The sequence below is a fragment of the Kwoniella newhampshirensis genome, chromosome 5 (genome assembly GCF_039105145.1).
Source record: "Kwoniella newhampshirensis strain CBS 13917 chromosome 5, whole genome shotgun sequence".
In the NCBI taxonomy this organism is placed as follows: Eukaryota; Fungi; Basidiomycota; class Tremellomycetes; order Tremellales; family Cryptococcaceae; genus Kwoniella; species Kwoniella newhampshirensis.
Genome location: NC_089959.1, coordinates 472,895 through 500,031, shown reverse-complemented (window position 1 = coordinate 500,031; position 27,137 = coordinate 472,895). Strand labels below are relative to the sequence as shown.

The following is a 27,137-nucleotide window of genomic DNA, read 5'->3' as shown; positions in this document are numbered from 1 at the left end:
AAAGCGAAAGTACAGTGGAGATAAGCGAATACAATGTCCTGTCCGAGCCTACCACATACATGTACGATACTCCGAGAACACAGGAAAACGCGGACCGGCTCCACATTTGTTCATCTGAACGGATTCTCAGCACTTGAGCCCCCGCTATCCCTAGTTCCTCTTGAGCTCGTGGGACTCGATACACCCAGATCACCCAACAAGTCGACATCGTCCGCTCTGAAAGTCGCCCAGGGGTTGCCAGCCGTGACAATCTTCCTTTCCCCTTGTCGGCCCCCGGAAAACTTAGAATCGTTGAAATCTAGACCATATCCAGCATCTCCCGAAAAGGAGGATTGTTGAAGATGTGAGAAATGTGGTGAAGACGTTGTGTTGGGAGTCTTGATATATGTCGATGCGGACGAGAGTTGAGGTGATGGATAGTACTCCGGTTCAGCGAAAGGGTTGTTGTTGGTGTTGATGTTGCGATTATCGGAAGGACGCGATGGGATAGGAGGTAAGGTTTTAGATGAGTATGAAGGCGATTTGGTATGGGTTCGATGGTGGGTGGGTTCGTATTCTCTCGAATCGTGAGAACTGGATCCAGATCGATCGCGGGAAGGTCGAGAGCGACTTTGGCTACTACGTCGAAGGTAGTTTCGATCGTCCTGCAAAATCAAACAGTATAAGTCAGCGAATGATCTACCATGTAGGAACAAAGGGCGCGATCCCAAAAAGCCGGGTATCGTCCTTTCACCACGGAAACAGACTGTTCAAGTGCAAAAAACGAACGAACTAACCTCGTCATCATCCGTCAACCTCCCGTAACCCCCACCGCCACTCCCACTACCGAAGCCAGACATCTCCACCTCGTTCGACTTTTCTGGACCCGGTAGATCTACCAGGACAGTCTTGTTCTGTCCTTCCCATTCTACGGTAAGCACGTTCTGCAGTTGATTCCGAGCCTGTAAGAAGACACAGGGTTTTTGTAAGTTACAACGTATCATGCAAAATTTTTCGCAGCGCGGCAGGACTCACATCAGATGGGATGAGAGATGTGAGCTTTTTCTTGAATCCCATCATGGCTGGATTGGTACGAGTACCTCTCAAAGGCACGACTGAGAGGCCCAAGGATTCGGGAAGGAGCGATGGGAGATCACTTGGTCTGTGATAGTGTACGTGAAATGGATGGATGGATGGATGGATGGATGGATGGATGGATGGGTGGATGGGTGAATGGGTGGATGTATAAATGAGATGTGATAATTCTTTTGCGCCAAGTAATGTTTCTGATCGATCACAGTGATGATAGATGATAGCCTCGTCCCGTGTCTCTGTGTGTCTCAAAGGTGATTGTGGCACATTTCCGAAGGTGAAACCAAACCAGATCCCATGTGAGACGCGTTGATCCGAGACGGGATTAAATCATTGTGGCATCCATTTCCCATTTCAGGTGGAGGTGGAGGAGGGTGAGTATGACAGTGACGTTCAGTCATGAAATGGATCAGAGATGGTCAGCTTGTTTCCGATGATGTGTGGTTGAAGAATCATCCTCCATGCTTCACACCTTGAGGAACACGACTAGAAACTTGACAAGTCAAAGCAGAAGACACCTCTCAAGTACCCCTTCGTAGGTGACTCTTGAGCAGAGACGACATGTCACTCGCTGATCACCTATGTCTCGGTGTCTCAGATCCAAGATGAAAGTATGTCTCCGGCCTTCTCTCCCTACCTCACCTGATAGCCCTCCGGGAGCGACTCGCACCCTTCATCTCTGGATCAGAATCGACAAGTGTCGGCTGACGTCCCATGTACCTACAGGTGATTCCTTACCAGGCTCGATCGGACAACTGGATGTATCTTGTCATCGACGAGACATCCAACCAAGCAGCCGTCGTGGACCCTTATGACGCACCCAAGATCTCAAAGGCTGTCAAAGATAACGGAGTGGAGGTGACCACGCTGTTGACCACTCATCATCATGATGACCATTCCGGGGGAAACACAAAATTCGTGAGTGATGTTACTCTTGCTTCCGACTTTCGCGAGAAAGATCTGAGTACGAGAGACTACTTTCATAGCTGTCTCTTCACTCCGGCCTGAGAGCCTATGGAGGATCAAAACAAGCTCCGGGTACGAACACAATCGTGAAGGAAGGTGATACGTTCAAGATCGGTCAAGACATCGATGTCAAGTCAGTCACCCATGAAATTTCCGTTGCACTGCGAAAGCTGACTTGTATACAGATGCCTTCATACCCCGTGTCATACTCAGGACTCTATCTGTTTCTTCCTCGAGGACAAGAAAGCCAATCAGCGAGGTGTATTCACAGGGTCAGCTCAGAGTCATACCCGGACATGTGTGCCGCCAGAGCTGACCCTCCGCACAGCGACACCCTGTTCCTGGCGGGATGTGGCCGTTTCTTCGAAGGTCAGCTGGACACATGATCGGGGTTGTCAGTGAACAGAGCTGATGCTTGAGCAAAGGCACTCCCGAGGAAATGCACACTGCCCTGACGCACTTGGGCAAGTTGCCTGACGACACTCTGGTCTTCAACGGTCACGAATATACGAGAGGTTCGGCCAAGTTCGGCTTGACGGTTGAGCCGGATAACGAGGCTTTGAAAGGGTGAGTCCGATCTGGAAGGTGAGTACGAATCAACAGCTGATGGCCAGATACCATCTATAGCCTCTTGAAGAAAGCAGAGAGCGACTCATGTACGACTGGCAAGTCTACTATCGGCGACGAGAAGTCCTGGAACGTATTCATGCGACTAGGTACACAAGAGGCCAAGTAAGCCACTCGTCTTGAGTATGACGATCTAAGCACATAGGCTGATATCGGTATTCTTTATGTGCAGGAAAGCGACGGGCGAATCTGATCCAGTCAAGGTGATGAAGAAGTTGAGAGATTTGAAGAATGCCATGTGATAGTGGAGCTTATCTAGGTTGTAGAAGGAAACCGGACAGATGCTCAATGTCAAGCTTGTATGCATCATACGATATGGGGATGTAAAAAGATGGGCTCTATGGTTCATTGCGTGCATAGCATCATTGGAGATTTGTTGTGCCATCATCAAGTGTATGTACAACCGCAGCTTACCCCGCAATGGTCCCATCAACATGAAATGCGGGGAAACATACGCACCTGCACTGAAAACATCTCAAGTCTTTACACTTGAATACCACTATACTCGGCCCACCACCACCCTATCCCAACTGCTCCCCATTTCAAAACGTCGACGACTGAAATCAGCCTACAAGACATCGTTCAAGGTCAGGATGTCAACGTACAAAGTGCCCTCGACAGATCTCACACATTGGAGATTAAAGGTTGGCGAAGACTCTCATGGTCAGCAGAAATGGGTCTATCTGAGAGATGAAGAAGAGAGAAAGAGTTGGCCTCAGGGGAATGTGGAGAAGTACTGGTTGGGTCTGAAAGTGGTACGTACGACTCCGATCATCTGACGACAAGAGATCGATAATGGTTTCCTTCGCGGATTCTCACCTGGCGGAGGTCTATCGATATGAGGAGTGTAGTACCATTGCGAGGACCAGCACGGACTTGGACTAATGGTTTGATTGACCTCATAGGTCGTGCCAGAGTTGGAAGAACCTAGGACACCGCTGGATGCTGCGAGGAACGGCTTTCGGTTCTATAAGGAGCTGCAAAGTGAAGACGGACATTTCTCGACAGAGTATGGCGGTGAGCGTCCGAACCTCGGATCGCATTCCCGTTCTGCCCTCTTCACGTTACGGCCAATCAATATCTTCGAGATAGAAAGCGAGCGTCGCTAATTGAACGTCAGGCCCACTTTTCCTCATTCCTGGTCTTGTCATCAGCCTCGCGGTGTGCGGCCGGTCCCTCACCTCGGAGCAATCGACGGAGATAAAGAGATACCTTCTCAACAAAAGGCGTAAAGAGGGTGGCTGGGGATTGTACGTCTACCCTTCAAATGGAAACCTATTTTTCCATAGATCTGTCGGAAAACATACTTACGCTCTTGTCCGTCTAGACACACCGCTGCACCGCCGACTGTATATGGGACGGTGATGAACTACGTAGCTCTACGTATCTTGGGGATGGGACCTGACGAAGGTCCCATGACAGAGATCAGGGCGTTGATTCATAAAATGGGTGTGTCAGAGTTCATACCTATTAACCAGCTTCCAGAATAACACTGGCGAGGCGTCAATAGGAGGTGCAACCGGAATTCCGACGTGGGGCAAAGTCTGGTTGAGTGTCCTCGGAGCGTATGACTGGGATGGTGTCGGTTCGATTCCCCCAGAGCTTTGGTGAGTTCTGACACTGATCGACGCATCTGTGACTGCTGATCAGATGTCAGGCTGCTTCCCGATTGGGTACCATTCGCTCCTTGGCGTTGGGTAGGTCTGCTCCACACGAGCAGAGACGTCGCTTACTTACATCTTCTGCCCGCAGTGGATCCATGTCCGTCAGACTTGTGAGTCGGCTTGACTGGACATAATGGGACTGCATTGACACTCGCTCCTAGTCACACCTATGAGCTATCTCTACGCCACTCGATTTATCGGCCCTTTTACCCCCCTGGTCTGGTCTTTGCGAAATGTAGGTTGTACTGAGTGAGCTTCAACTGACGGTTAGGAACTATATGTCGAGCCGTACGATTCCATCAAATGGTACAAACATCGATCTAATATCAACCCTATCGATGTCTACTCCGCACACAGTCCCGTGCTCGATATGGCTCATCAGTTACTAGCTGTATATGAGAAGCTTCCCTACATCCCCTACCTTTCGTCTTCTTTGCCCGTTCGGCAACTAGCCATCGACAGAGTATATCAGTTGTTGGTTTACGAAGATGAGAACACGACATACCAGACAATCGGTCCTGTCTCCAAGGCTTTCAACATGGTCTGTCGATATGCTAGAGAAGGTCCAGAATCGGAAGCGTTCAAAGGGCATCTGTCGAGAGTAGATGATTTCTTATGGTTGAGTAAAGACGGATTGATGATGATGGGAACGAACGGTTCTCAACTCTGGGACATTGCGTTCACAGCACAAGCTGCAGTTGAGACTGGTCTCGCGAATGAGCAGGAAAACGAGGAGAGCGTGAAGGGCATGTTGGATTGGTTGGATAAGGCGCAGATGAGAGAGAATCCGAAGTGGTACAAGGAAGGATATAGACATCGGACCAAGGGTGCATGGCCTTTCTCAACTCCTGAACAGAGCTACGTTGTGAGTGGATGGGAAATCATGTTGGGCATACAAACAACTCAAATATGATGTCAGGTGAGCGATTGCGTTTCCGAAGGTCTGAAAGCTGTCATGGCCCTGCAAGAGCTCGACTATACATCGGAAGCCGTCGATTCGGATCGTATGCGCGACGCAGTGGATACGATCCTGTCCATGCAAAACCCGAGCGGAGGGTTTGCATCCTATGAACTGCAAAGAGGAAGCAAAAAGCTGGAATGGTTAAATGCAGCAGAGGTGTTTGGTAAGCGAATGAAATGATGCCCATCGGGCGACTGGCTAATGCTATGAGACTCGTAGGTAATATCATGATCGATTACGAGTATCCCGAGTGAGCACACTCTGCTATTGACAGACTCCAGTACGCTGACTGTTGACTCTTGACCAGATGCACGACATCCGCCCTGTCAGCGCTGAAGCACTTCTCCAAGCTGGATCCAAAGTACAGAGCCGAGGATATTGAGCAAGTTACTCTCCCGTCTGGTGTGTTGAGCTGTGCAGAGCTGATGGGATACATAGACGAACCGTGAACAAGGCAATCGAGTACATTCATGACGTGCAGAAACCGGACGGGTCGTGGTACGGTTCATGGTGAGCTCATCGACCCATGTACGAATGGACCTATGGAAGGCTGATCTTATGATGCTTTCTTCAGGGGTATCTGTTTCACCTACGCTACGATGTTCGCTCTTGAGTCACTTTCTATCGCCGGAGAAACATGGGCAAAATCGGAGCGAGTCAAGCTAGCATGTGACTTTCTTGTGCAAAGGCAGATGTCTGACGGAGGATGGGGAGAAACCTACATGGTTGGTGTATTTCTCGACCTGTGAATAGTCGTCTCGCTGATGGATACTGCTTCAGTCTTGTGTGACTGGGGAATACGCTCAACATGAGAATTCTCAAGTTGTCCAAACGTCATGGGCAGTCCTCGCTCTGATCTACGCTCAATACCCCGACAAATCCGTCGTCGACCGCGCGGCGAAACTGATTATGAGCAGACAGAAGAAAGACGGGAGATGGGAACAGGAAGATACGGAGGGTATCTTTAACAAGAACTGTGCGATTGATTATCCTGGTGAGTACAGAGTTCACGGCTATACAGTTGGATGTTGGCTGATGGAAGGTTGTCTGCTGATGCAGCGTTCAAATTCATCTTCTGCATCTGGGCATTGGGGAGAGCTGACAAGTATCTGAGATCGTGAACTGGGATGTATGGGGAAGCAGGCGATGTCTATGTGATTGCAAGTCTGCCGCAGTTTTGACTATGCATTTGATACAGCATTTCACAAGTGGGACTGACCTTGTCTATTTTGGGATCGTCAGGCACTCGCTCGTGCACGTGGTTGTATCGTCCGTTGTTGGAAGAACTGGAATCCCAGCTGGATCCTAATTGTGTGCATACTGCTTGCATCGACGATCACCCGTTGATAGTTGCCTCGAAACAGTGATCGAGCCACATTCGCTCACCGCCATGACATCGCTGTTCAATTTCGGGGAGAAGGCGGTTAAGGAACTACGAGATGAAGCGGATTCAGAAGCTCATCAGATCTTGAGGACGTATATGAGTGAGAGGGTGATTTGACTCCCTATATCCAAGTCATCGAGCAGTGAAAGCTGAACAGATCATATCGGTCTTCATGTCATTAAGGATGGGGACAAGTCTGAAGGGGAGACAGTGTAAGTGAGCCGATACCTCCTACTAGTCAAGTGACACCGACAGTGAAAATCATATTCTGATACGAGATGCGACGCGCTCTTGACAGACCAGGAATTATACATCCTGGAGCGACCGGGGTCAATTATTGTACGGATCGAGCAACGGCAAACGGGTTCTCCATGGATGATCCCGAATGGGCGAATCTGGGTCAAGGTGCTCCAGAGGTGAGTCATATACTGCACTGGTATTGTATGTACAGAGTGATATGGACAGAGTAGAACACGGGGTCACCGTTCGTCTACTTTGAATTCGACGTTCGGTGAAGGGACATGGGACGTACAAGACACCCAATGAGCTACTTACTGACGAGTTGCTCTTCAAATCCATGATCAGGTGGGCGATCTCCCAGGTGGACCTGAACGACCCATGACCATCGACTTGAATCGATGGGGTGTCCAAGTCAACGAATATGCGCCGACGGCAGGAGTCAAAGAACTCCGAGAGGCAGTGGCGGTGAGTCGGTTCGGTCTCGTACTGGATCACAACGTCACTGCTGCACCCCGTCTTGCGTCGAGCTGATCTTTGACTCGCTTCGTTCCCAGAACCTGTATAACCTCGAGTACAGAAAGGATAAGAAAAGCCAATATACGTGGGAAAACGTGTGTATTGTACCTGGAGGAAGAGCGGGGATGGCGAGGATTGCTGCTGTCATTGTGAGTGGATTGCAGTGGTTATTGAATTGAGACGGACTGAACAATGCGTCCTCACTGCTGCCATTGTAGGGAGACGTGTACTGTGGTGAGTGGGTCCAGGAGGCTGGCGCCAACGTGGGGTGAACTCGCTAATAACCCTATGTTTTCAGGCTATCAGATACCAGAATGTTAGCACATGGTAGTATGAACGACTTGGACAAAATGTTGACTACCTCGCTGCAGACACGACCTACTCGGAAGTGTTGTCGGTATTCAAACGATTGATACCTATACCCACCGCGCTGCATGCCAAGGTAAAGCTGTTCTTCAGCTGAGCCTGCATATCCATCCTTTCCGCTCACATTTGATTGCATGACATAGGACAAGTACAAGCTGAACATCAACGATGTGGGTTATATCACTATTTTACTCAGATGTGGGAAGGGAGAATGCTGATTCTGCGGGAAGCTCAAAAGAGAGATCCAGAACCTCAACCTTAGCGTGGTGATCGCATCCAATCGTAAGCTCCCCGTCATACCCAAGTTGGCCGAAAGTGACGAACTCCCGCCACGAATCAGCTCGTAATCCCACTGGACAGTGTATTTCGGGCAAGGAGTTGAGCGATCTAGTCCATGTCAGCAGAGATCGGACCACTGTCATTCTTGACGAGTTTTACAGTTGGTACGCAAACATCGTACTGGTGGATGTCACTGTGACGCGCGTGTCATGCTGATCTGTGGAACTTGCGTGGTTAGGTACCAATATCCCGATGATCCCAGAGATCTCGGAACTAGTCTCAGCGGAGCTCAATATGTCGAAGATGTTAACGAGGTGCGTCGATCCCTTAGTCCGTATCGACAGGTGCTGATCACCGCACTGCTCTGTTAGGATCCCGTCGTTCTTATCAATGGTCTAACGAAAGGTTTCAGGCGAGTAGATCCCTCACCGTTGTCCATGATTGTCCAACTGCTGATCGGCCGCGTTCCTCACATCCCGTAGATTGCCAGGTTGGAGAGTCTGCTGGGTCGTCGGACCACAAGACCTCATCTCCGCCATCTCGCAATCAGGCAGCTTCTTGGATGGAGGAGCATCACATGTGTATGTGCCACTCACGACCTCACCTCTTCTGCGCTCATCACTGATTCCTTGAACAGGCTACAAATGGCTGCGATCCCTTTGCTTGATTATACTAGAGTGCAGCAAGACAAGGTCGGTCATGGTCTCTCTTACGTCGCTGCTTTTGTGATATCGCATCTCTATCACAAACTCACCGTATTTGCCAACTGATGTGACTGTACTGCCTTAGCTCTCCTTACAGAAAGCTTTCCGCATCAAACGCGATCACGTTCTCTCCCGACTTGAGCGTATGGGTCTACCGGTGACTGTACCGCCTGTGGCCACGTTTTATATCTGGCTGGATCTATCCAAATTGGATAGCCCGATCAGCAACGGTCTGACGTTCTTCGAAGAGCTGTTGAAAGTCAGTCGTCTCGTCTTACTTTACCAAAAAGAAAACTGTGTCGCAGCTGTGATCACGCTCCGTGTTGATGGTTAGTTGCCGTACTGATTATTTTCTCTTGGTGAAATATCAGGAGAGAACCATCTGCGTCCCTGGCATTTTCTTCGACATCAACCCTTCTCATCGACGAAACTTGTTCCATTCACCATGTCATCATTTCGTAAGACTTAGCTTTGGTCCCGATCTCGCGCAGCTGGACAGGGGTCTGGACGCGATAGAGCGTCTGTTGAAGAAACATAATGAGACTCCACATCTTCTTGGGAAAGGGTGAGTGTACTGATCTGACTACTATCGGGCGTCGTCCCCCTACCAGACGAGCAGGACTGACATTCCTCTGATGTGTCATAGTTTGGCAAAGTGACCGGATTCTGTTCGATGATGCGACTTTTGTTGATTGAGCCAACCGACTAAGCTACCAGTGTTCCGTGCATGATATCGTTAATGTCCTTCCTTACTTTCGCGCCTGACCATGTCTGGACAATGTATTGCCAATCGCTTGTCCTGGGATCAGTTTTCGATATCATCATGCCAGGATGGGTGGAGCGCGGAAGATGGAGTGTTTTGTGATCGTCGTTACTGACATCTTGAGCACTGTTCAGGCACAAAGGTTTACATTATAAGCACTTCCCTTGTACGTGTTGTGTTAGAGAAGCATAGCAAGCGAAGGGAGATCAGACACGGGCGTCCTTTGTGCTACCTGCGTCAACAGCCTATCCACACTCGACGTCACAGCGTCGAAGAGACAAAGGCAGAGCCTGTGTATGAGAAGACCCGGGACAAGCTCACCATCCGTCCTGCTTGCTTATAAATGGACATACCCCGCAGACTCCCAGCTCTTTCTTTCTCTCCATTATTTCTCATTCGCATTCGCCCTTTTGTGCTTCAAATCCGATCGCTTCGTTGCAAATCATCCACTTGACATTCAAACTTGTACGACACCGAAGATCAACGTATCCGTCCATACCGATTCTGACATAAGTCACAGTAGCTTATCATCTGACAGGAAAAATGGGACCTCCTACCTACTACTCTGGTACCGGGACCAACGGCGCATCCAATTCTGCCAGCAATCAGGTAAGTGATCATCCCGCTCTTGTCCCTTCAGCAGCTCTACCATATATACCTGTACCGTGTGTAGACTGATCGGAACGACAGTCAACAACCGGAACGAGTGGTTATACCAGCTTCGCTGCTGGACAAAGGCAACAGTATGGCCGCCCGTTGTGTTCCGGGCTTATCAGAGGTAGCCGCCATTGTGCATCCCTTGCATATACCGACGGCGATACATCCAATTGTGAGGCAAGGGACCCTTTCGGGAATTCTTATTGTCCCGTTATTGTTTTGCGCAACAGTGCGATTCTTGTCGGAGCACGAATGAGGGGTCGCTCAGTCATCATGCTTTCGCCGCTGCCAATGTGGCTCACATCAATAGTCAGAGGTAAATGTGGAGATCCGCTGAGTGTAGACACGAAGACATAGTTTGCACTTGGTGTACCGTACAAATGAAGAAATATGGAGTGATGCATAGTTGCGTTGACTCAAGACACAGTTTCGCAAGTGGACAGTTGGCAGTGCTCTGAAAGGACTCGTTTGGATCATCATGCTGACATATCGCTACGTTTCCAAGTCAACAACCGACTTTGCAGATAAATAATTTGTTTGAAACTCTTTTATTAGCCAACAGCTTCGCCCTCGATATCCATCCCCGGATATCAGGTCCACACCAACGCACATTCCATCGACGTACGGAAACAAATTGAGAAACTAGCAACTGAAACAGAGGGACACAATGCTAAGGAGGATAGTAGGAGGTCGGTTTAAAGAACACTACACATTCTGGCAGATTGAGCCTAGGCCCCTCGAGCCTTGGCAGCAGCGGCCATCATGTTAAGGGCCGAACCAGCCTTGAACCATCCCCATTGTCCCTCGTTGATAGATGTGGTGGTGAGGAACTTCTCCTTGGAACCGTCCTTGTGGGTGATCTCACAAGTGATGTCCTGGCCGGGCTTGAAGTTTTGCAAGTCGAGGATGGAGATCTTGTCGGTACCGGAGATCTTCTCGTAGTCGGCGGGGTTCTTGAACCAGAGGGGGAGCATACTGAGTTGAATTGTTAGTCAGCATCGAATAGCAAATAGAACACTCGGATTAGCCACTTACCCTTGCTTCTTCAAGTTGGTCTCGTGGATTCGGGCGAAAGATCGGCAGATAACAGCTCGGCCACCGAGGAATCGGGGCTCAAGAGCAGCGTGTTCTCGGGAAGAACCTTCGCCGTAGTTCTCATCACCAACAACAACCCATGGGATGTTCTTATCTCTGTAGTAGGCACCGACGGTAGGGACGGGACCAAACTCGCCGGTCTCCTGGTTGATGACAGAGTTGGCCTCACCGCTGTCGGCGTTGATGGCACCGATCAAACAATTTTGAGAGATGTTCTCGAGATGTCCTCGGTACTTGAGCCAAGGGCCACCAGCAGAGATGTGGTCAGTGGTACACTTGCCCTTGGCCTTGATGAGAACAGGAGCCTCGATGATGTCCTTGCCGTCCCATGCCTTGAAGGGCTTGAGGAGCTGAAGACGGTCGGAAGAGGGGCTGACGGCGACGGAGACGGTCGTACCGTCGGCAGGGGGAGCCTGGAAAGTGTTCTCTCCGGGGTCGTAACCCTTGGCGGGAAGCTCGTGACCTGAGGGGTCGGAGAACTTGAACTCCTTGCCGTCGGCACCCTTGAGAGAGTCGGTAAGGGGGTTAAAGGTAAGGTCACCAGCGAAGACCATGGCAGTGACGAGATCGGGGGAGGCGACGAAAGCGTGAGTGGCGGGGTTGGCGTCGTTTCGGCCAGTGAAGTTTCGGTTGTAAGAAGAGATGATAGAGTTGACCTCGCCCTTCTTAACGTCCTTTCGGTCCCATTGACCAATGCAAGGACCACAGGCGTTAGCGAGCACGACACCACCGATGTTCTCAAAAGTATCGACGAAACCGTCTCGAGCGATGGTAGCTCGGACTTGCTCGGAACCTGGAGTGATGGTGAACTTGGATTTGGCGGTGAGACCGTGGTCGGCGGCCTCTTTGGCGATGGCAGCAGATCGGGACATGTCCTCGTAGGAAGAGTTGGTACATGAACCGATAAGTCCGACCTTGAGCTCTTGGGGCCAAGAGTGCTTCTTGACCTCGGCGGCGAACTTGGAGATGGGAGTGGCAAGATCGGGGGTGAAGGGACCGTTGATGTGAGGCTCAAGCTCGTCGAGGTTGATATGGATCAACTGGTCGTACTCACATCCCTCATCGGGCTGAAGGTTGTGGTTGAACTCCTCGGCGTATTGGGCGATGGCACCTCGGTTGGTAGCCTTCAGGTAAGAAGCCATTCGGAAGTTGTAAGGGAAAAGAGAGGTGGTGGCACCAATCTCGGCACCCATGTTACAGATAGTGGCCATACCAGTGGCAGAGAGGGACTCAACACCAGGACCGTGGTACTCAATGATAGCACCAGTACCACCCTTGACGGTGAGGATACCGGCGACCTTGAGGATGACATCTGAGGAGGACGTCAGTGGACTGAATCGCAAATAGACGGAATCAACTCACCCTTAGGAGTAGTCCAGCCGTTCATCTTTCCGTCGAGGTAAACACCTATGACCTTAGGGGCCTTAAGCTCCCAGGGAATGTCGGCCATGACGTCGACAGCATCGGCACCACCGACACCACAGGCAACCATACCGAGACCACCAGCGTTGGGGGTGTGAGAGTCGGTACCGATCATCATGAGACCGGGAACGGCGTAGTTCTCGAGGATGATTTGGTGACTGCTCGGGCGACGCCCTGATTAGCAAATGTCCTGAATACAACGGAGTTGCTGGTGCGACGTGCAAAACTTACATGATACCGGAACCAGGCTTCCAGAAACCGATGCCGTATTTAGCACAAGCGGTGGCAAGGAAGTCGTAGACCTCCTTGTTGATGTCGATAGCTCGCTTCAAGTCGGGAACACCACCAATCTGAGCCTGGATCAAATGGTCACAGTGGACGGACGTGGGGACGGCTGTTTGAGGGAGACCGGCAGACATGAATTGGAGGATAGCCATTTGAGCGGTAGCATCTTGGCACGCCACTCGCTGATAGACGCAGGATACGTCAACAGGGGTCAAGAAGACCGAAGGATGGCTTCACTTACGTCAGGTCGGAGCTTGAGGTAAGAAACACCTCGCTCAATCTCCTGCTCGTGAGGGTTGTCCAAGTGACCGTAGACGATCTTCTCGGCGAGAGTAAGAGGTCGGTTGAGTCTGGGTTTTGAGGTCAGAAACGATAATCGGTGGATGGTAGACAGCAGACACAGAAGAAGACAGAGGAGGCGTTGGCTTGTGGCGACGGCGAGACTTTGCACTGCGCCACTGACACAGTCCGCCCGAGTGGGGTGTCCCGGTACGAGGGTGGACATAGCTCAGTGTACTCGGTACAGAGCCTCCATTGGTCGTCGAAGGGAACGCAACCGACCCTTTGCCACCTTCTGCCGGTGTTCTTGCCTCCAAACGAGACATGACAAAACACTCACCTTGACCTGACAACCTGGAGGTTGTTCTCGATTCTCTGGTAGTTGATATACTTGCCCTTTTCGAGGTTTGACATCTCGACCTTCTTGTCGCCGATCGACGATTGGACGGTCGCCATGGTCCTCTTTGAGAGCATGGACTGACGGGAGAGGGAGGTAGCCCCTCGAGCGAGGAAGCGGGAAACCATTGTGAATCTGGTCGCTAGAGTGATTGAAAGAATAAAGAGTGTTTGAAAGTGCCCGACTTGTCAGGTCAGGATTCAAGATATCTTTGTTTTCCAATCAGGTCTGGAAGGTCTGGTCGTCGAGAAGGAAAAGAGAAGAAGAAAATCTAAAAGAGATATAGACGTCTCGAAACAAAGCTACCGGTGGTGGTGAGGGAGTGAGCTGTTGAGTGTCCATGGAGCCAAAAAGGTACGACTTTCTATTCCTCGACACCTTACTGGTCGAAACACTCTGACAGACTGACGTAGCGCCGCACTACGCCGATCAATTCCGCGTTCATATCAATGCCACGTCATACTGTCATTTCGGCTATATTGGGACTAGTATCCGATGATGTGTACCATCAATTACTCGTCGACCAAAGATATCTCAGTCATTTGCATCAACTTGACACGTCGACAATAATGATGTGCACAAGTATATACAGCCATACATGTTTGTGCATCAAACGATGACAACCCTCAGACTGAGCTTCCCTGCTGATATCGCCAACTACCATCCTACTGGCTACCCATGGTCCAGGCCTCGCCAGCAAACTGGGAGGTTGGCACACCGAGCTCGATAAGCTTGGAGAAGGCCTTGGAGAAGCTGCACCGGACACATCAGCAAAGCGCTCATGAGCCCACTCGAACGCAAATGTCACTCACTCCTTGAAGAAAGCCTGCTCGTCCTTGGCATAGATGTCGACGTACTTCCTGAACGACTTGTCCTTGATAAGAGCCATGTCGGTGCTGCTAGGACGTCAGCAACATGGCCCTCAACGAGAAGAATTGGACTAGCTCACGGAAGCATCATGAGGGAGTGGGTCTTCTTGTCCTCGTACTGGGCAGGTCCCTTCCTATAATTGGGGTTGATGTTATCATGCTGCTTTATGAAAAAGACCGCACTCACCACTTCCTCCACTCCCATGGCTCATCTTTGAGGAGCTCAAAGTACTGGTTACTGAAAGTCACGGGAGAGAAAGTCCAGGGACCCTCGAAGCCGGATCGATCTACAGCAAACGCGGTTAGCAAGAGATCTCGATATTTGATAAGAGCCGGTCAAAAACACACCAGTGTGGCATCGACCCATGGCGTGAGCGCCGCTTAGAGCAACAATCTCCTGGTCATTGAAGCTGGTCCGGCACTCCGTCAGCCTTACTCAACACTATGATACAGAATTACTCACCCCATCCGGTAGAAGATGAATCTCAAGTGGTCCTCAGCCTGGGAAGCGTCGGGCAATCGTCCATCGGGAGTGACGTGGTGCTCGAAACCATCGATTCTTCCAGGTCTCCAGGGCACAGTAGGACCGCCTGACTCTTGGACAGCAGCCACACCGGCAAGAGTCCAGAGGTCGCCGTAAGAGATCCAGGGGAACTCGTCCTTGATCTTCTGCATATGTTCACGAGCGATGTTCTAAAGGTTAACCCGACAACGTCAATGAGCTACACCAATGGGGCGCCAAGACAAGCAGGCGGACGTGAGAACGAGGAGACCATGTCTGGGTGAGGCGAGCCACACTTACAAGACCGTTGTTCGCTCCGTGTTCAGACTCAGGCTTGAATCGCATGGTGGCATAGTTGGATCCACCAGTATTGTCCGCCTTGTTGTAGGTTCCGGACGAGTGCCAAGCAAGACGAATCAAGACAGGGGCAAGGGAGCCATCTGAGTGAGCAGATAGAGTATCAGCCATTGGTTCCAGCTTCAATCGTTCATACACGTCGCCGACAGACGAAAAGGAGCACTGGAGGTGCAGAATGCTCATGACAACGCTCGCTCACCGTCGTAACCCTCTTGCTCTAATTTGTCCGCAATCCGATCATAGACCTTCTGGTATTCATCCTTTCCCCTTCTCAAGCCCAGCTTGCCCTCAGCAGCAGCAGCGACACCCCTGGCATCCGAGGCGAGCTCCTTGGCGGTTTCTCGAGGGGTACCGTTGGTCCCGTAGAAGAAGTAAGCGGCACCGAGAGCGGCCGCACCGACTCCTGCGAGAAGGTAAGGGACGCTGGAAGATCTTGGGGGAGGAGGCTTGGGCTGTGGGGAACGGTGAAGCAGGCGAAGGAGTTCAACAGGAGAGACGGACAGATATATGATCAGCCCCGTGAATTTTGATGGAATGCACACTGCGAGAAGGAATGAGACCAGGAAGGGAGGCACACATACGATCTCTGGACCTCCCTCTGAGGCGAAGCGTCGTCTAAGAGCGGGAGCACGAAGACCGTTTCCAGCTCTTCGAGCGCAGGTAGCTCTGAGCAGAGGTGTACGAAGGGACATTCTCGGTCTAGATTTGTTGACGTATTCAGCTTTGTCGAGTGAACGAGATGAGAGCAATTGAGCGAAAAAAAAGGACTTGGTGATGTATGATAATGATATGTCTATTGATTGGGTGGGAAAGGGGAGCCGGCCAAACGCGGGGCAAACACTCAGTGTAAAGGATCAGACCACCGGCAATTGAGTTTGTGCTGTATTTCTCATTCTCGACTCGGTCTCCGACTCGGTTATACAGTGGAGGGTGGAGGGGTCAGACTCACTGTGTTTCTTTACTTGGGACAGACCACGTAGAGCAAGAGGGCGGTAGCCTGTGGTTGGTAGCTGTCATATATACGGGTGTGCGAATGAACTGCTCGTGTGTGACGGCCCTCGGTGCGGTGAGTCAGTCCATCACTCGCTCCCACCAAAGTCAATCGACCAATCACACGTCGTACTTTCCATCCCTCCGGATCCAAGCGCCGGTTATCCTTCGCAAGCGGGATCATTCAAATCCGCGCGTCCCAAGAGGAATGATACTTTGAATGCTCCTCCCATTGAACGGAAGCACTCCGAGACGGAGATCAGATGTCTCTCCGATCAAAAGTTGATACTCAGCAGACAGGTTTCTTACAGTGGAATCAACGAGATAGATCAGCTGTGTATCATACTTGACCTGTCATTGAGAGATCGCTACATGCTTTCACGATGTCGGCGGCAGCACCACTCACAAAGAAACAGCAGAAGGCGCTCGCCTTCCGAAGCAAGCAGAAAGCCAAGAAAGCAGGTGGTGAAGCCCCTCCCGATCTCCCAGAGGAAGACGAGGTCGCGCAAGACGACGAAGAGGACCACAAGACCGTGAGCTTGTCAACAAAGGGCAGGTCAAAGAAGGAGGATGACGGGCAAGGTAATGGCGATGATATTGAAGGCTCAGAGGTGGTAGAGGATGGGACAAAAGCATCGGAGGGATCGAAGGATAAAGGAAAGAAGAGAAAAACAGCATGGGACGAAGACGAGGAGGGTGCTGCTGAGAAGGGAAAGAAGGGAAGGAAAGATGCAAAGCAACGTTTCATCTTGTTTGTAGGTGAGCGACTTCATTTGCGCTTCTCGTCCAGCTGGAGGTGCTGACCACAGGTATTTGACGTTGCCAGGCAACCTTGGCTTCAAGACATCACGGGAAGAGGTCCAGAAACACTTTGAGCCCGCAATTGGTATGTCACAGTATCTTTGTCTTGCTTGTCTGTTCCTTTATGATGCACCTGTTCGACTTGAATGCAATCTGCCGTCCATCTCGGCATCAGCCATACCCGCTGGTCAACTCTTTCTCCTTCTCCAATCAAGATGGAGATGAACGGAACACTGATCTTGCGTCACCAAACGCCTTCTAGGTAAACTCCCCGCTGTGCGACTCTTGACTACGAAACCGACCACCCCGAGCCAAGCTCCCAAATCTCGCGGGATCGCATTCCTCGAACTTGCCTCTTCGGCAGACATGCAAGCGTGTCTCAAACTACATCACTCGAATCTGAAAGGGCGGGATATAAACGTCGAGTTGACGGCGGGTGGAGGTGGGAGTGGGGAGGAGAGGAAGAGGAAGATCGATGAGAGGAATAAGAGAGTGGGTACTCAGAGAGAGAGAAAGGCCGAGAAGGAGAAGGAAGAAGGTGGTGGTGGAGCTGTGGAAGGTGGTGAGGAGGAAAACCTTCGTGGTGCGGATGGTGAGAAAGTCAAGGTCAGAGGGGGTAGACGAGTTCGAAATAAGACCAAGGTGAGTTTAGTCATATCCTCGACCTTGAATTAGGGTAATTCCTCGGCAGGGACGAATCCTCACTGACGTTTGATGAACATGTAGGGAACGGACGACTCATCGTCTGCAATACCTCCCGCTAAACGACAAAGACCAGACGGCGGAGCCAATCCCGGTTGGCCAAATGGTAACGGTCAAACATCATCCTGTCCCCCTCGAGGCGGTCGATCAGACCAAGGTCCTCCTCGATTACAGAAAAAGAAGTGGCAACCTACTGGTGCGAATGCTCTTACAGTTGGTTAGGTCCGCGTTTGGATTCCGAGCGCAAATTTAACTACGATTGTTTGTAATATACGCATCATATATGCATATTTCTTCTTTACTTTGATCCCCTCTCCCTCAACAACACGATCAACGTGTCACCTCGATCAATCGTACGTGTCGTATATCATGGCACACAAGTCATTGGCTTGGGGGATCTGAACATTCATGGATGTGCGTGTATCGTGAGTCATGAACTTGGGAGCATAGAGCGCATAGATTTCAATTCTAAGACGCAGTCTTCAGGATGTGTTTGAAGCGGAGTCTAGGCATGATTTCCCTTAACGCACTGTCAAGTATCCAGCAGGATCAGCTTGGATCCTTGGCGATGAAGTCAAGACATGTGACGTTACGGAAGATCACATGAGGATGTGGATAAAATATATCGCGGCACTCACGTTCGAGCAGACCTTGTCTTTGGTGAGGACTTGACATTTGCAAGACCCACATTCACACTTGTGATCGTCGGGGAGTGTGCCCGTGATATTGTTGACTGGTGCAGCAATGACGCATGAGTGGGAGACCACAGGAGAGCGGGAGTCGGCGTCGAAGCACATCTTAGTGGCGGGAGAGCCCGGGGCTGTGTAAGTGGAAATGTTTATCGGTGAAATTGAGGGGTCACTGAGAAAGTCTCAGCTGTTTGTCTGTGAATCATGTCCATGTCAGCATTCTACTGACGAATGAAATGTGATCGGGCAAGGGACGTCAAAGCTTGATATATGCAGAAGATCGTAGGAGGTGAAGGAAAGGGACAGACAGCGTCATCACCACTCACCAGGATCAGTCCTGACGTTAGGACCTCGTTGATTCGACCTGTCCTGCCTTCAGTCTTGGGCAGATTGACGAGTCCAAGGGCGGCGTGGAATATCGTCAGACCCTTGACAGCGGTTAGGATAGTACTGATTTATGTCGGTATGCTCTCTGGTCGAAGTTGATTGATTCTTGATCGAATAGGCGAGTGTGCGGGTCGATGGAAAATTATCGTACTTAAAGAAGGGCGAATGAATGGAGGAGGGAAGAAGGAGACAGAGAAGACTCGAGGGGTCTATTTATCCCTTTCTACCTCGCCACCCAAACGCAAAACCCGCAACCCACACGTTCCGATGTGTCAGTATGATTTGCCGATGCCTACTACCTCGCAGCAGGGCGATCTTGTCAGATGCAACGGGTTTCGCTTCTGTGTGCTGTAAGACCAGCTGACTTGGCGAGTCGGTTCGTCGCGAGGGATGGGATGAGCCAGGGTGGAGTATCTGTTCTGGTGTTGAGCGACGACGGAATGTGGAAAAGTTGGAAGAGGAAAAGAGTATGGGAGCAGGAGAGAAGAAGTGTGTTGTTGGAAGTGATCGTTCGTTCGATCAATACGCGTGTCACTTGAGTGAGCGGACCGTCTGCGCAACGTGTCGTGCCAGGTTCTGTTCTGCAAATTGGATACTGTACGGAGATCTAGCTGCTAGTGCAACGGGGTCAGCGCACAGTCACACAAGAGCGAGTCGTGTTGCTGTTTGCTCGCTCTGGAGGGGGATGCGGGGCAAAGGAAGCAAACCAATGACGTGATCGTACCTTGTATCGGATTTCGGCGTGGGACGTCGTTGGCACACACAAGAGACAGTAGGAAGCTTCTTCGATACCGACGTCGGGAAATGTTCTTTGGTTGGCAATGTCAAGTGGAATAAAGGATTGTCGGGATGACCTGGTTCCGGCACGGCGGCCGTGAGATGTTGTTGTTGATGTTGTTGTTGTTGTTGTTGCGTTGTAAAGTAAATGTTGTGCGTATGGGACTTTGTTGCAAAGCACAAGAAAATGTTGACTGATCGTTCGGGTTCGTACGGCTGTTGATGTCGTTGTTGATGGGCACAAAGCCCAATGGAGTATGCCTCTCGGTTATCAGTTATCACTGATCTCGCCTGCGTACGACACGTTGGATCTTCGTTTCCCGTAATGTTGGTGATTATAGTCTATCTATGTAGACTGGATTGGACGAGTAGTAAGTTGGCAGCAGCGTTCTCTACAGATGATATGGTGGTGACAGCTGTGAGATGATTGATTCATGCGCAGTCAATCGTTCTTTGCGTATCAAGGTTGTCGGTGCGGTCTTCGTATTGCGGGGCAATGCGCGGTCGTTGTGATCGATTGATTGATTGATTGGTTGATTGATTGTGTGACAGCGGCGACAGGAGTGGATTAGTAGATTAGTTGGGTTTCATATACACGACATGACATTGCGTTGCCTCTTCACCCCTTTAGCTCACAGCGAGTGACCGAGTCGGGCCCTTCGGTGGTCCTTGCATTGGATCAAAGGGGTATGTATAAACTTGGAAACCAAGAAGAAGAAGAAGAAGAAGGGGGCCGCCGCGAGGAAGCATCACACCCCTACTGCTGTTCCACGCTAAGATTACCACCGGGTCATGTAAGTCTTCTGCGAGGTCTAGGCTTCGAGCGAAACGCGCAGTCATAAAAAAAAAAAAGTTCGCTGTTGTTCTGGACCGGGGCCCATGTTCGATTATTTGCGGCTAAAAAAACGAGTGATCTCCGAGTCGACGTGCGTGTTGCGTGTTTTACGTTGTCAATAATAATGTCGACCCGGCTAACCTCATCACAGATAAGAGAAGCGCGAGAGGAAGCGAGAGGGGGAGCGACGGAGAGAAGGGATGGTTTAGTTACACACGTTCGGGATATCTCCCCCAGACTTTGTCCAGCTCCGCGGTATCATCCACCAGCATGTCCATTTTATCGAATCAATCGTCCAAAAGAACGCTCTGCTTCGTTCGTCCCTCACGCGGTGGAAAACGCTCAGTAAGTACGACGAATTGAAGTTTCCCCGCTCGCTTTCTCCAATCAAGCAAGGGTCTGGTGTACGTCACCTGTCCGGCACCTTTTGTGCTGTCGGCAAACGACTGAGAGGCACACCGGAAGGAACCAGGCTAAAACAACACAGATCTGCATTACGCATGCTTTCTGCACAACGACGACACGGGCGGGGGGGGGAATTGCGTGAACCGAATCGAAAGACAAAAAGTGTTCGTGTCTCGTGTCTCAAGCTTTGGCCACCGTAGAGGTCAACAAGTTCTCTGCGGCATCTCGAGGCTGCGATACGCAGTGGGGACATCTCTTGCCGACGAAGCGATTGAGTAATGGCAGACATAGGCTTTCTATCTGCTCACACGTATTGTGGAATCTGTGTGTCCGACTCTGTCTAGTGGCAGTTCTCACACGACCGGATACAATGAAAAAGCATACATCTCAGATACGTCATGCCGCACCCCGTCACTATCGCAACCTCCACAAAAAAAAAGTGATCGCCAGGCGGCAGACACAAAGAAGATAAAGAAGACAAAACCCAATAGAATCTATTGTAAGCCAAGAACAGAATGCTTCCAAGATAGATAAATAGGTGTGTGTGCGGGATGTACACTTTTTTGGTTGAGATGATAGATGATCCCGCCAAGGGTACGTGTGCGTTGAGTTGAAAAGACAAGAGCAAAGAACAGGACAGGAAAGTACACGTGGCTAGAAGTAAAAGAATGGATATGAAGACCGCACGGAGAAAAGAGGCTGGGAATAAGAAGACGTCAGGCAGAGCGGAACGAATGTCGATGGGTGAGTAAGCAAAAAAGATCATGTCAGTGGCCGAGAACGCGAGGTTTTGGTCGAATAATCGTTTACGCCTTGAGGGCGACAGGAGCCGTCTCTAAAGCGGGCGCGGTGACGGCGCTGGCGACCGAGGCGAAGCTGATCGGAGCTTTCTTGGTCTCCGGGGCAGGGGCGGAAGTAGAGGTCGAGGTAGGCGCGGGGGAAGCGGAAGTAGCGGGAGTAGCAGCGGTAGATGGTTTGCGAGAGATGATGACGGCGTCACTTTCAGATTCAGAATCCATCGTGACGCTCTGTCACACGTAAGCAGAAAATCGTCAGTGGAGTCTTATCAAAAGTAACCGTATCAACCTACCTGGGCATCGCTCTTACCGCTTGTGCTCTCCTCGTCGGTCTGAGCGGTCTTGACAACGACGGGCTTGGGGGGAGCAGGGGCAGACAAAACTTGAGCTGCGGTTTTACCGCTACTCCACGAAGGCTCCTTCTTCTCGTTGGTGGGAGTCGCCAAACCCAAAGCAGGGAACTCATCCGCTCGAGGAACACGCTGAGAGGAGGCGGTCGCAGCCTTGATGGCCTTCTCTGCTCCAGCAGACGATGACCTAGCGGCGCCATTGCCGTTGACTGCGCCGTTCCCGTTCATATGAGGGATTCGAGAGCCCGCTCGGCGGGGGTGACCATTGCCATGGAAAGAGACGTTGGAAGGCGCGGGGGAGTGCGATCGAGAATTGAGACCATTGGCATGTACCCGTTGGACACCAGGCTGAGAAGCTGATCGAATGATGGCGGGCATGGGAGCGGAAGCGGCAGCGGGCTTGGGAGGAAGAGTAGTAGAAGCGGTCTGAGATTCGGGAGAAGCCTCGTTCGCTGGAGCAGCTAGCGACTCGTCCTTCGACTCCGAAGCAGGACCTTCGGTCACAACTTCAGCATCACCGTTGCCGACAGGAGCGACTGCTCCATCGACAGGAGCAACGATGCCTTGCTGTGCTTGGGCGGCAGCCATTCGTTGATGCTGAAGGAACTGCATCTGCTGTTGGTGCTGTTGTTGCCTGAAGGACGGGTCGAAGGGAGCGAAGCCAGGACCCATCATGCGCATACCACGAGATTGTCGGGGTAGCGCGGGAAGCGGGGCAAGGACGCCTCGGACGACATCAGGGTGACGACCTGTCAGATGGGAGACACACATTAGCGAAACCTCCGTGAGGAAGCGAAATGTACTGACAGTCATTGCCCTCGGCGTCAATATGAGGGAACTTGCAGAACTCTCCGTTCCTGCAGTTACCTTGCACGAAGAAAGCGCAGGGAGGTGGGTTGCCATCCTTCCAGCTTCCGAGCTTAGCGCCTCCGTTGGCCATAGGGGGTCGACCCATCCAAGGCTTGGGACCGCCAGAGAAGCTTGGCTTCTTGCTGTGGCCAAAAGGCTTACCAGGCATACCGAACTGTTGCTGTTGACCGAAACTTTGCCGTCTGGGATCGGCGCCGCCGCTTAAAGGAGGCATGGGCATGAAACCGTTTGGAGGGGACTGAGCGGCGAAAAAGGCCTCGGCGGGCGGAATGGAAGGGAGAGAGGAGCCGAGCATGGAAGGTGACATTGGTGAGAGACCAAATTGGGAAGGGGGAGGAGGAGAAGTCATCATTTCTCCGGGTACGAAACCGGGTACAAAAATGGGTGCGACGGCTGAAGGAACATGCTGAGATTGGACGGGAACCGGAATTGGAGCTTGTGCTTGGGTGATGGTATCATGCTGGGTAGTTGTTGGGTTTGATGTGTTTTGCTGCTGTTGTTGCTGTTGTTGTTCGGATACTTCGGATTGGGGTTGTTGGGATGCTTGTTGATGCTGAGTCTGCTCCAAGGCGGGGTTGAAGCCATTACCGTTGGCAGGGACGTAGTAAGGTCCTGGTGCAGGTTGGTACTGGGCAGGGTAGCCGCCCTCAAAGCCGTTGGGAACGAAAGAGCCGTTCTGACCGGGTCCGCCGGGACCAGGGTAGAATTGTTGAGGGCGAGGGTGGAAGAAGACACATGAAGCGCCGTACTTGCAATTGGGGAAGTTTCGGCAAGGGATGGTCTTGCTCACATCAGCGGGAGGGAGGTTGTTGGGGTTCCCGACATTGGGGGTACCGTTGGGGGAGATGTCCTTCCTCTGTTGAGGTGGTGGTGACATGAACATTCCTCCTGGTCCTCGTTGGTGTTGCTGCTGACCTTCGGCACCGGGGTAGAAGGGTGGCTGAGGGTAGTACTCCTGGGGCATCCCCATGAACTGAGGGGGCATGCCGTACATCGGTTGAGGGTATAAGATTGAGAGCATATGAGGGTCGTTGGTGAGCCCTGGTGGAGGAACGATAGCTCCGGCAGACAGAAGCTCTCGGACAACATCGTGATGATTCCCTCGGATCGCAAGGACGATGGGAGTGCATCCAGTGTTCATGTCTACGTGGGCAGCTCAGGTCAGTTCGAGTTTTGCCGACGTATGTCTACAACGGGGAAAGTGGGCACTTACCGAGACTCTCCAGACCTTCGAGACCTCTAGTCAAGATAGCTCTGACATCCTCCAGTTTGCCCTCGGCACAAGCAACGTGCAACTCAAGCTCGTTCTTCCCCAGGCTCATACCACTGACCTGCTCTTGTAATCCATCCACAACGACATCCTGCTGAGCGTCACCGTTTGCGTTTTGCTCTTGTTCGGCTTCCTGTTGTTGTTGTTGTTGCTGCTGTTGTTGCTGTTGCATTTGCTGTTTAGCAGAGACGGGCTCCTGTTGTTGCACAGAAACAGGTTCGGCAGCCATGTTGAGCTATCGCTGTCGTCTTGCTCTCACAGGAGATTCAATCCCGAGTATGCAAGGTTTTTTTTACGACACAAAAAAAAGTGTTCGCTCAGGGGTCGTCGTCGTTTTTGGTCAAAGTAGACCTGGAAGGGAGTTTCGACTTTTTTTTTGGGTTATATGGGTTTTTCGTCGGAGGGTCGATGTTTGCCTCGAGGCGACTCTTTGTGGGGAGAGGAGTAGAGTAAGAGTCTTGAAGATGATCTGGGTCAGGAAAGAAGAGTCTCCCTTTTCGCTATGAAAGCTACGGCTTTTGTCGAAAAGTGTTTTTCGTTTTGTTGTGTGTATGTTATATGCCCAACACAAGATGTCGAATCGAGGCTTTTCTCTCTCTCCCAGTCATTCCATTCATTTTCCTTTCCGCTTCGTTGCCTTTTTTATTATTATTATTTTATTCTTTACTTTTTCTTTTTCGAGGGGCAACTGATTTTTCCCGGGTGCAAACCTCGTGTTTTCTCATATTCACATTAGCCGATCCTATTACAGCAATTTTGTTATTTTGGTTTGGAATGACTACGGTTTGAATCTGGATCGCCACGTTTTCCCTTTGTACGTGTTACGATCTCCCATTATTACAAAACAAGAACTGGCCAGTAATCATCGGATCAGTTCGGCTCCCCGTAAAGTCGTAAACCCTCGTGGAATCAAATGCGACGAATGCCTCTAGTCGACTGACTCGTGGTTACCCTGTGCTTGCGTGGACTTGGGAGTAGCTGTACGGGGGTTGAGCTCAATGTTATCAATGCTTGCATGGTTTGATCTTGGTGGACTACATGTGAATTGCACTTGCTCTTTTTGAGCGTTTTGATACTACTCGATACAATTGCTGATAATCGATCATAGCCCATTTACTTCTTCCTGTTTCCGTCTTTGTCCGTGATACCAGTCTGTTCAAGCGCTTGCGCCAAGAGCTTGGCCAATGAAGGGCTGACCTGCTCAACCTGTTTAACGAGCTCCTTGGGCTCTCCCGGGATGAACTTGGATGCGGTCTGAAGTCTGCTCTCGAGTTGCTTGACCTACAATTGTAATGCGGACGTGAGCGTCGGGCAGAATGCGGTACAATTCATCACGGATCACTCACAAGAGCGTCGGCATCGACCTTGCCATCCTCTACCTTGCTCTTCAACCACGACTCGGCGGCATCAGCTGGGAGACCCGCGTTCTTGGCAGCCTCCTTGAGCTGCTTGATGAGCGAGTCGACATCGTCGGGAGCGGCTAAGGGCGGATCGTCAATTGTGCGCAGAGACTGACGGTGACGAGAAGATGCGACTTACTCTGCTTCAAACCCTTCAGGAAGGCGTCGGCATTGCCCTTGCCATCCTTCTTGGCCTTCTCAACCTCCTTCAACACCTTGCTAGCAGCAACTTCGACCTGTTTCAATTGCTCTTCTCCGGTCTCCTTGGCCTTCTTGATCCAAGCGTCGATGTCTGCCTTGTCGGGGATTTGACCGATCAACATCTGTGACCAAAACTTGTCAGTGGAATGGCATTGCAGCATCACACAAAGTTGCACTCACGTCGACAACTTTTTGACTGCCCTCGGGAAGTTCTCCCTTCAGGTCTTTGGCCAAAGCTCTCCAGTCAACATCGTGGACGTTGCCCTTGGCTTCTTCGACCTTCTTCTGGACCTTCTCGACGACTCGCTTCACGTCATCGCCTCCGACCTTCTTGAGCTCGTCAAGGACGTCGCTGAGATCCTTGTCCTTCAATGACGAGAGGAAACCGTTGACACCGCCGGGTTGGGAAGAGAGAGCAGAGTAGAGGGCGAAGGCTCCTGGAGGAAGGAGACCCTTGGCGTATCCTGCGTAGTCGCCCTAGATTGAATCATACAGTCAGCGTTGCACCATTCAAGGAGAACAACAGTAGAAGAAGGATTATCCTCCCGATAGATGTAGAGAACGGTGTGGTGAAGAGGGTAAGGAGGAAACGATCTGTGAAGCAAGAGACAATACTCACAAGCTGACCAGCATTTTCTTTCAGACTCCCAACAGTCTGATGCGTAAGAGCAGCCACATCTCTGACCGGCTTCATATAATAGTAACCAGCACCTCCAAGTCCCACCAATGCAGCAAGGACGATGAACATGGGTCCATTGCCGCCACCGCCAGAGCTGGGCGGCGGAGGGGGAGGAGGGGGAGTCTGACCAGCGGCGGGAGGTACTTCGGTAGCGTAAGATCTACGAAGTGTAGTTGAAGGGAGTCGAGATGTTCGAGGAGTGGCAATGCTGATCACTCGTGGTCGCTGAAGGATCGACAGCATAGCAGTAAGTATCAGTCGCTGAATTGATGAAGAGGACCGTGTTGTATATGGGCTGCGGCGCGGAGAAGGTGACTCACCATGGCCGTTCTGGAGACGGTGGATGCCGCAAGTCGGGCCGTGGGTCTGATGATAGGCGTTGACATTGTGTGCGAGTGTGTGGAAAGTACAGGTCTTTGACAATTTAGGGGGATGGTTTGTTGGATGAACGTGAAGATCAGCAGGACACGGCATGCCAATGGTCCTATATATACCTCCTCTAATAGAGTTTTCGCCAAACTGGCCAGTGCTAAATTCCCCTTCGGTCGGTGACGTGCCAAAATGGTTACTCACTGACGTC

At 51.2% G+C, this 27,137-nt stretch overlaps 9 protein-coding genes across 9 annotated transcripts; 4 read left to right on the top strand and 5 right to left on the bottom strand.

Moving 5' to 3' along the window:
• Positions 1 to 110: 110 nt before the first annotated feature.
• IAR55_002766 (uncharacterized protein) lies at positions 111 to 1,059 on the bottom strand (the record flags this gene model as incomplete). Its single annotated transcript, XM_066945879.1, has 3 exons — positions 111 to 644; positions 777 to 941; positions 1,015 to 1,059. 3 exons carry the CDS (start codon positions 1,057 to 1,059, stop codon positions 111 to 113), a joined length of 744 nt encoding a protein of 247 aa, XP_066803380.1.
• Positions 1,060 to 1,676: 617 nt separating this feature from the next.
• Positions 1,677 to 2,906, top strand: IAR55_002765 (hydroxyacylglutathione hydrolase; the record flags this gene model as incomplete). Its single annotated transcript, XM_066945878.1, has 8 exons — positions 1,677 to 1,682; positions 1,798 to 1,989; positions 2,058 to 2,170; positions 2,223 to 2,309; positions 2,366 to 2,406; positions 2,463 to 2,604; positions 2,665 to 2,769; positions 2,837 to 2,906. The coding sequence occupies 8 exons, from the start codon at positions 1,677 to 1,679 to the stop codon at positions 2,904 to 2,906; spliced, it is 756 nt and encodes a 251-aa protein (XP_066803379.1).
• A 351-nt stretch (positions 2,907 to 3,257) lies between these two features.
• On the top strand, positions 3,258 to 6,410 carry IAR55_002764 (uncharacterized protein; the record flags this gene model as incomplete). The annotated part of the gene is made up of 16 exons (XM_066945877.1): positions 3,258 to 3,419; positions 3,570 to 3,681; positions 3,785 to 3,914; positions 3,992 to 4,113; positions 4,175 to 4,271; positions 4,322 to 4,361; positions 4,417 to 4,438; positions 4,490 to 4,563; positions 4,711 to 5,193; positions 5,248 to 5,452; positions 5,509 to 5,539; positions 5,597 to 5,671; positions 5,728 to 5,799; positions 5,864 to 6,014; positions 6,070 to 6,283; positions 6,349 to 6,410. The coding sequence occupies 16 exons, from the start codon at positions 3,258 to 3,260 to the stop codon at positions 6,408 to 6,410; spliced, it is 2,052 nt and encodes a 683-aa protein (XP_066803378.1).
• A 269-nt stretch (positions 6,411 to 6,679) lies between these two features.
• On the top strand, positions 6,680 to 9,437 carry IAR55_002763 (uncharacterized protein; the record flags this gene model as incomplete). Its single annotated transcript, XM_066945876.1, has 18 exons — positions 6,680 to 6,781; positions 6,857 to 6,885; positions 6,972 to 7,089; positions 7,259 to 7,378; positions 7,468 to 7,578; positions 7,648 to 7,663; positions 7,728 to 7,745; positions 7,801 to 7,871; positions 7,939 to 7,965; positions 8,026 to 8,077; positions 8,136 to 8,238; positions 8,313 to 8,388; positions 8,446 to 8,486; positions 8,557 to 8,655; positions 8,712 to 8,766; positions 8,864 to 9,037; positions 9,150 to 9,343; positions 9,425 to 9,437. The coding sequence occupies 18 exons, from the start codon at positions 6,680 to 6,682 to the stop codon at positions 9,435 to 9,437; spliced, it is 1,419 nt and encodes a 472-aa protein (XP_066803377.1).
• Positions 9,438 to 10,926: 1,489 nt separating this feature from the next.
• IAR55_002762 (aconitate hydratase, mitochondrial) lies at positions 10,927 to 13,804 on the bottom strand (the record flags this gene model as incomplete). The annotated part of the gene is made up of 6 exons (XM_066945875.1): positions 10,927 to 11,173; positions 11,234 to 12,605; positions 12,656 to 12,873; positions 12,947 to 13,182; positions 13,242 to 13,350; positions 13,620 to 13,804. The coding sequence occupies 6 exons, from the start codon at positions 13,802 to 13,804 to the stop codon at positions 10,927 to 10,929; spliced, it is 2,367 nt and encodes a 788-aa protein (XP_066803376.1).
• Positions 13,805 to 14,341: 537 nt separating this feature from the next.
• Positions 14,342 to 16,096, bottom strand: IAR55_002761 (cytochrome c peroxidase, mitochondrial; the record flags this gene model as incomplete). The annotated part of the gene is made up of 9 exons (XM_066945874.1): positions 14,342 to 14,429; positions 14,489 to 14,572; positions 14,626 to 14,679; positions 14,733 to 14,832; positions 14,894 to 14,955; positions 15,009 to 15,238; positions 15,348 to 15,487; positions 15,604 to 15,856; positions 15,986 to 16,096. 9 exons carry the CDS (start codon positions 16,094 to 16,096, stop codon positions 14,342 to 14,344), a joined length of 1,122 nt encoding a protein of 373 aa, XP_066803375.1.
• Positions 16,097 to 16,777: 681 nt separating this feature from the next.
• Positions 16,778 to 18,119, top strand: IAR55_002760 (uncharacterized protein; the record flags this gene model as incomplete). The annotated part of the gene is made up of 4 exons (XM_066945873.1): positions 16,778 to 17,153; positions 17,221 to 17,280; positions 17,458 to 17,837; positions 17,922 to 18,119. 4 exons carry the CDS (start codon positions 16,778 to 16,780, stop codon positions 18,117 to 18,119), a joined length of 1,014 nt encoding a protein of 337 aa, XP_066803374.1.
• A 3,677-nt stretch (positions 18,120 to 21,796) lies between these two features.
• On the bottom strand, positions 21,797 to 24,506 carry IAR55_002759 (uncharacterized protein; the record flags this gene model as incomplete). Its single annotated transcript, XM_066945872.1, has 4 exons — positions 21,797 to 22,018; positions 22,081 to 22,886; positions 22,945 to 24,150; positions 24,221 to 24,506. 4 exons carry the CDS (start codon positions 24,504 to 24,506, stop codon positions 21,797 to 21,799), a joined length of 2,520 nt encoding a protein of 839 aa, XP_066803373.1.
• An 884-nt stretch (positions 24,507 to 25,390) lies between these two features.
• IAR55_002758 (uncharacterized protein) lies at positions 25,391 to 26,943 on the bottom strand (the record flags this gene model as incomplete). Its single annotated transcript, XM_066945871.1, has 6 exons — positions 25,391 to 25,558; positions 25,624 to 25,757; positions 25,817 to 26,000; positions 26,059 to 26,355; positions 26,498 to 26,782; positions 26,878 to 26,943. The coding sequence occupies 6 exons, from the start codon at positions 26,941 to 26,943 to the stop codon at positions 25,391 to 25,393; spliced, it is 1,134 nt and encodes a 377-aa protein (XP_066803372.1).
• Positions 26,944 to 27,137: the final 194 nt, after the last annotated feature.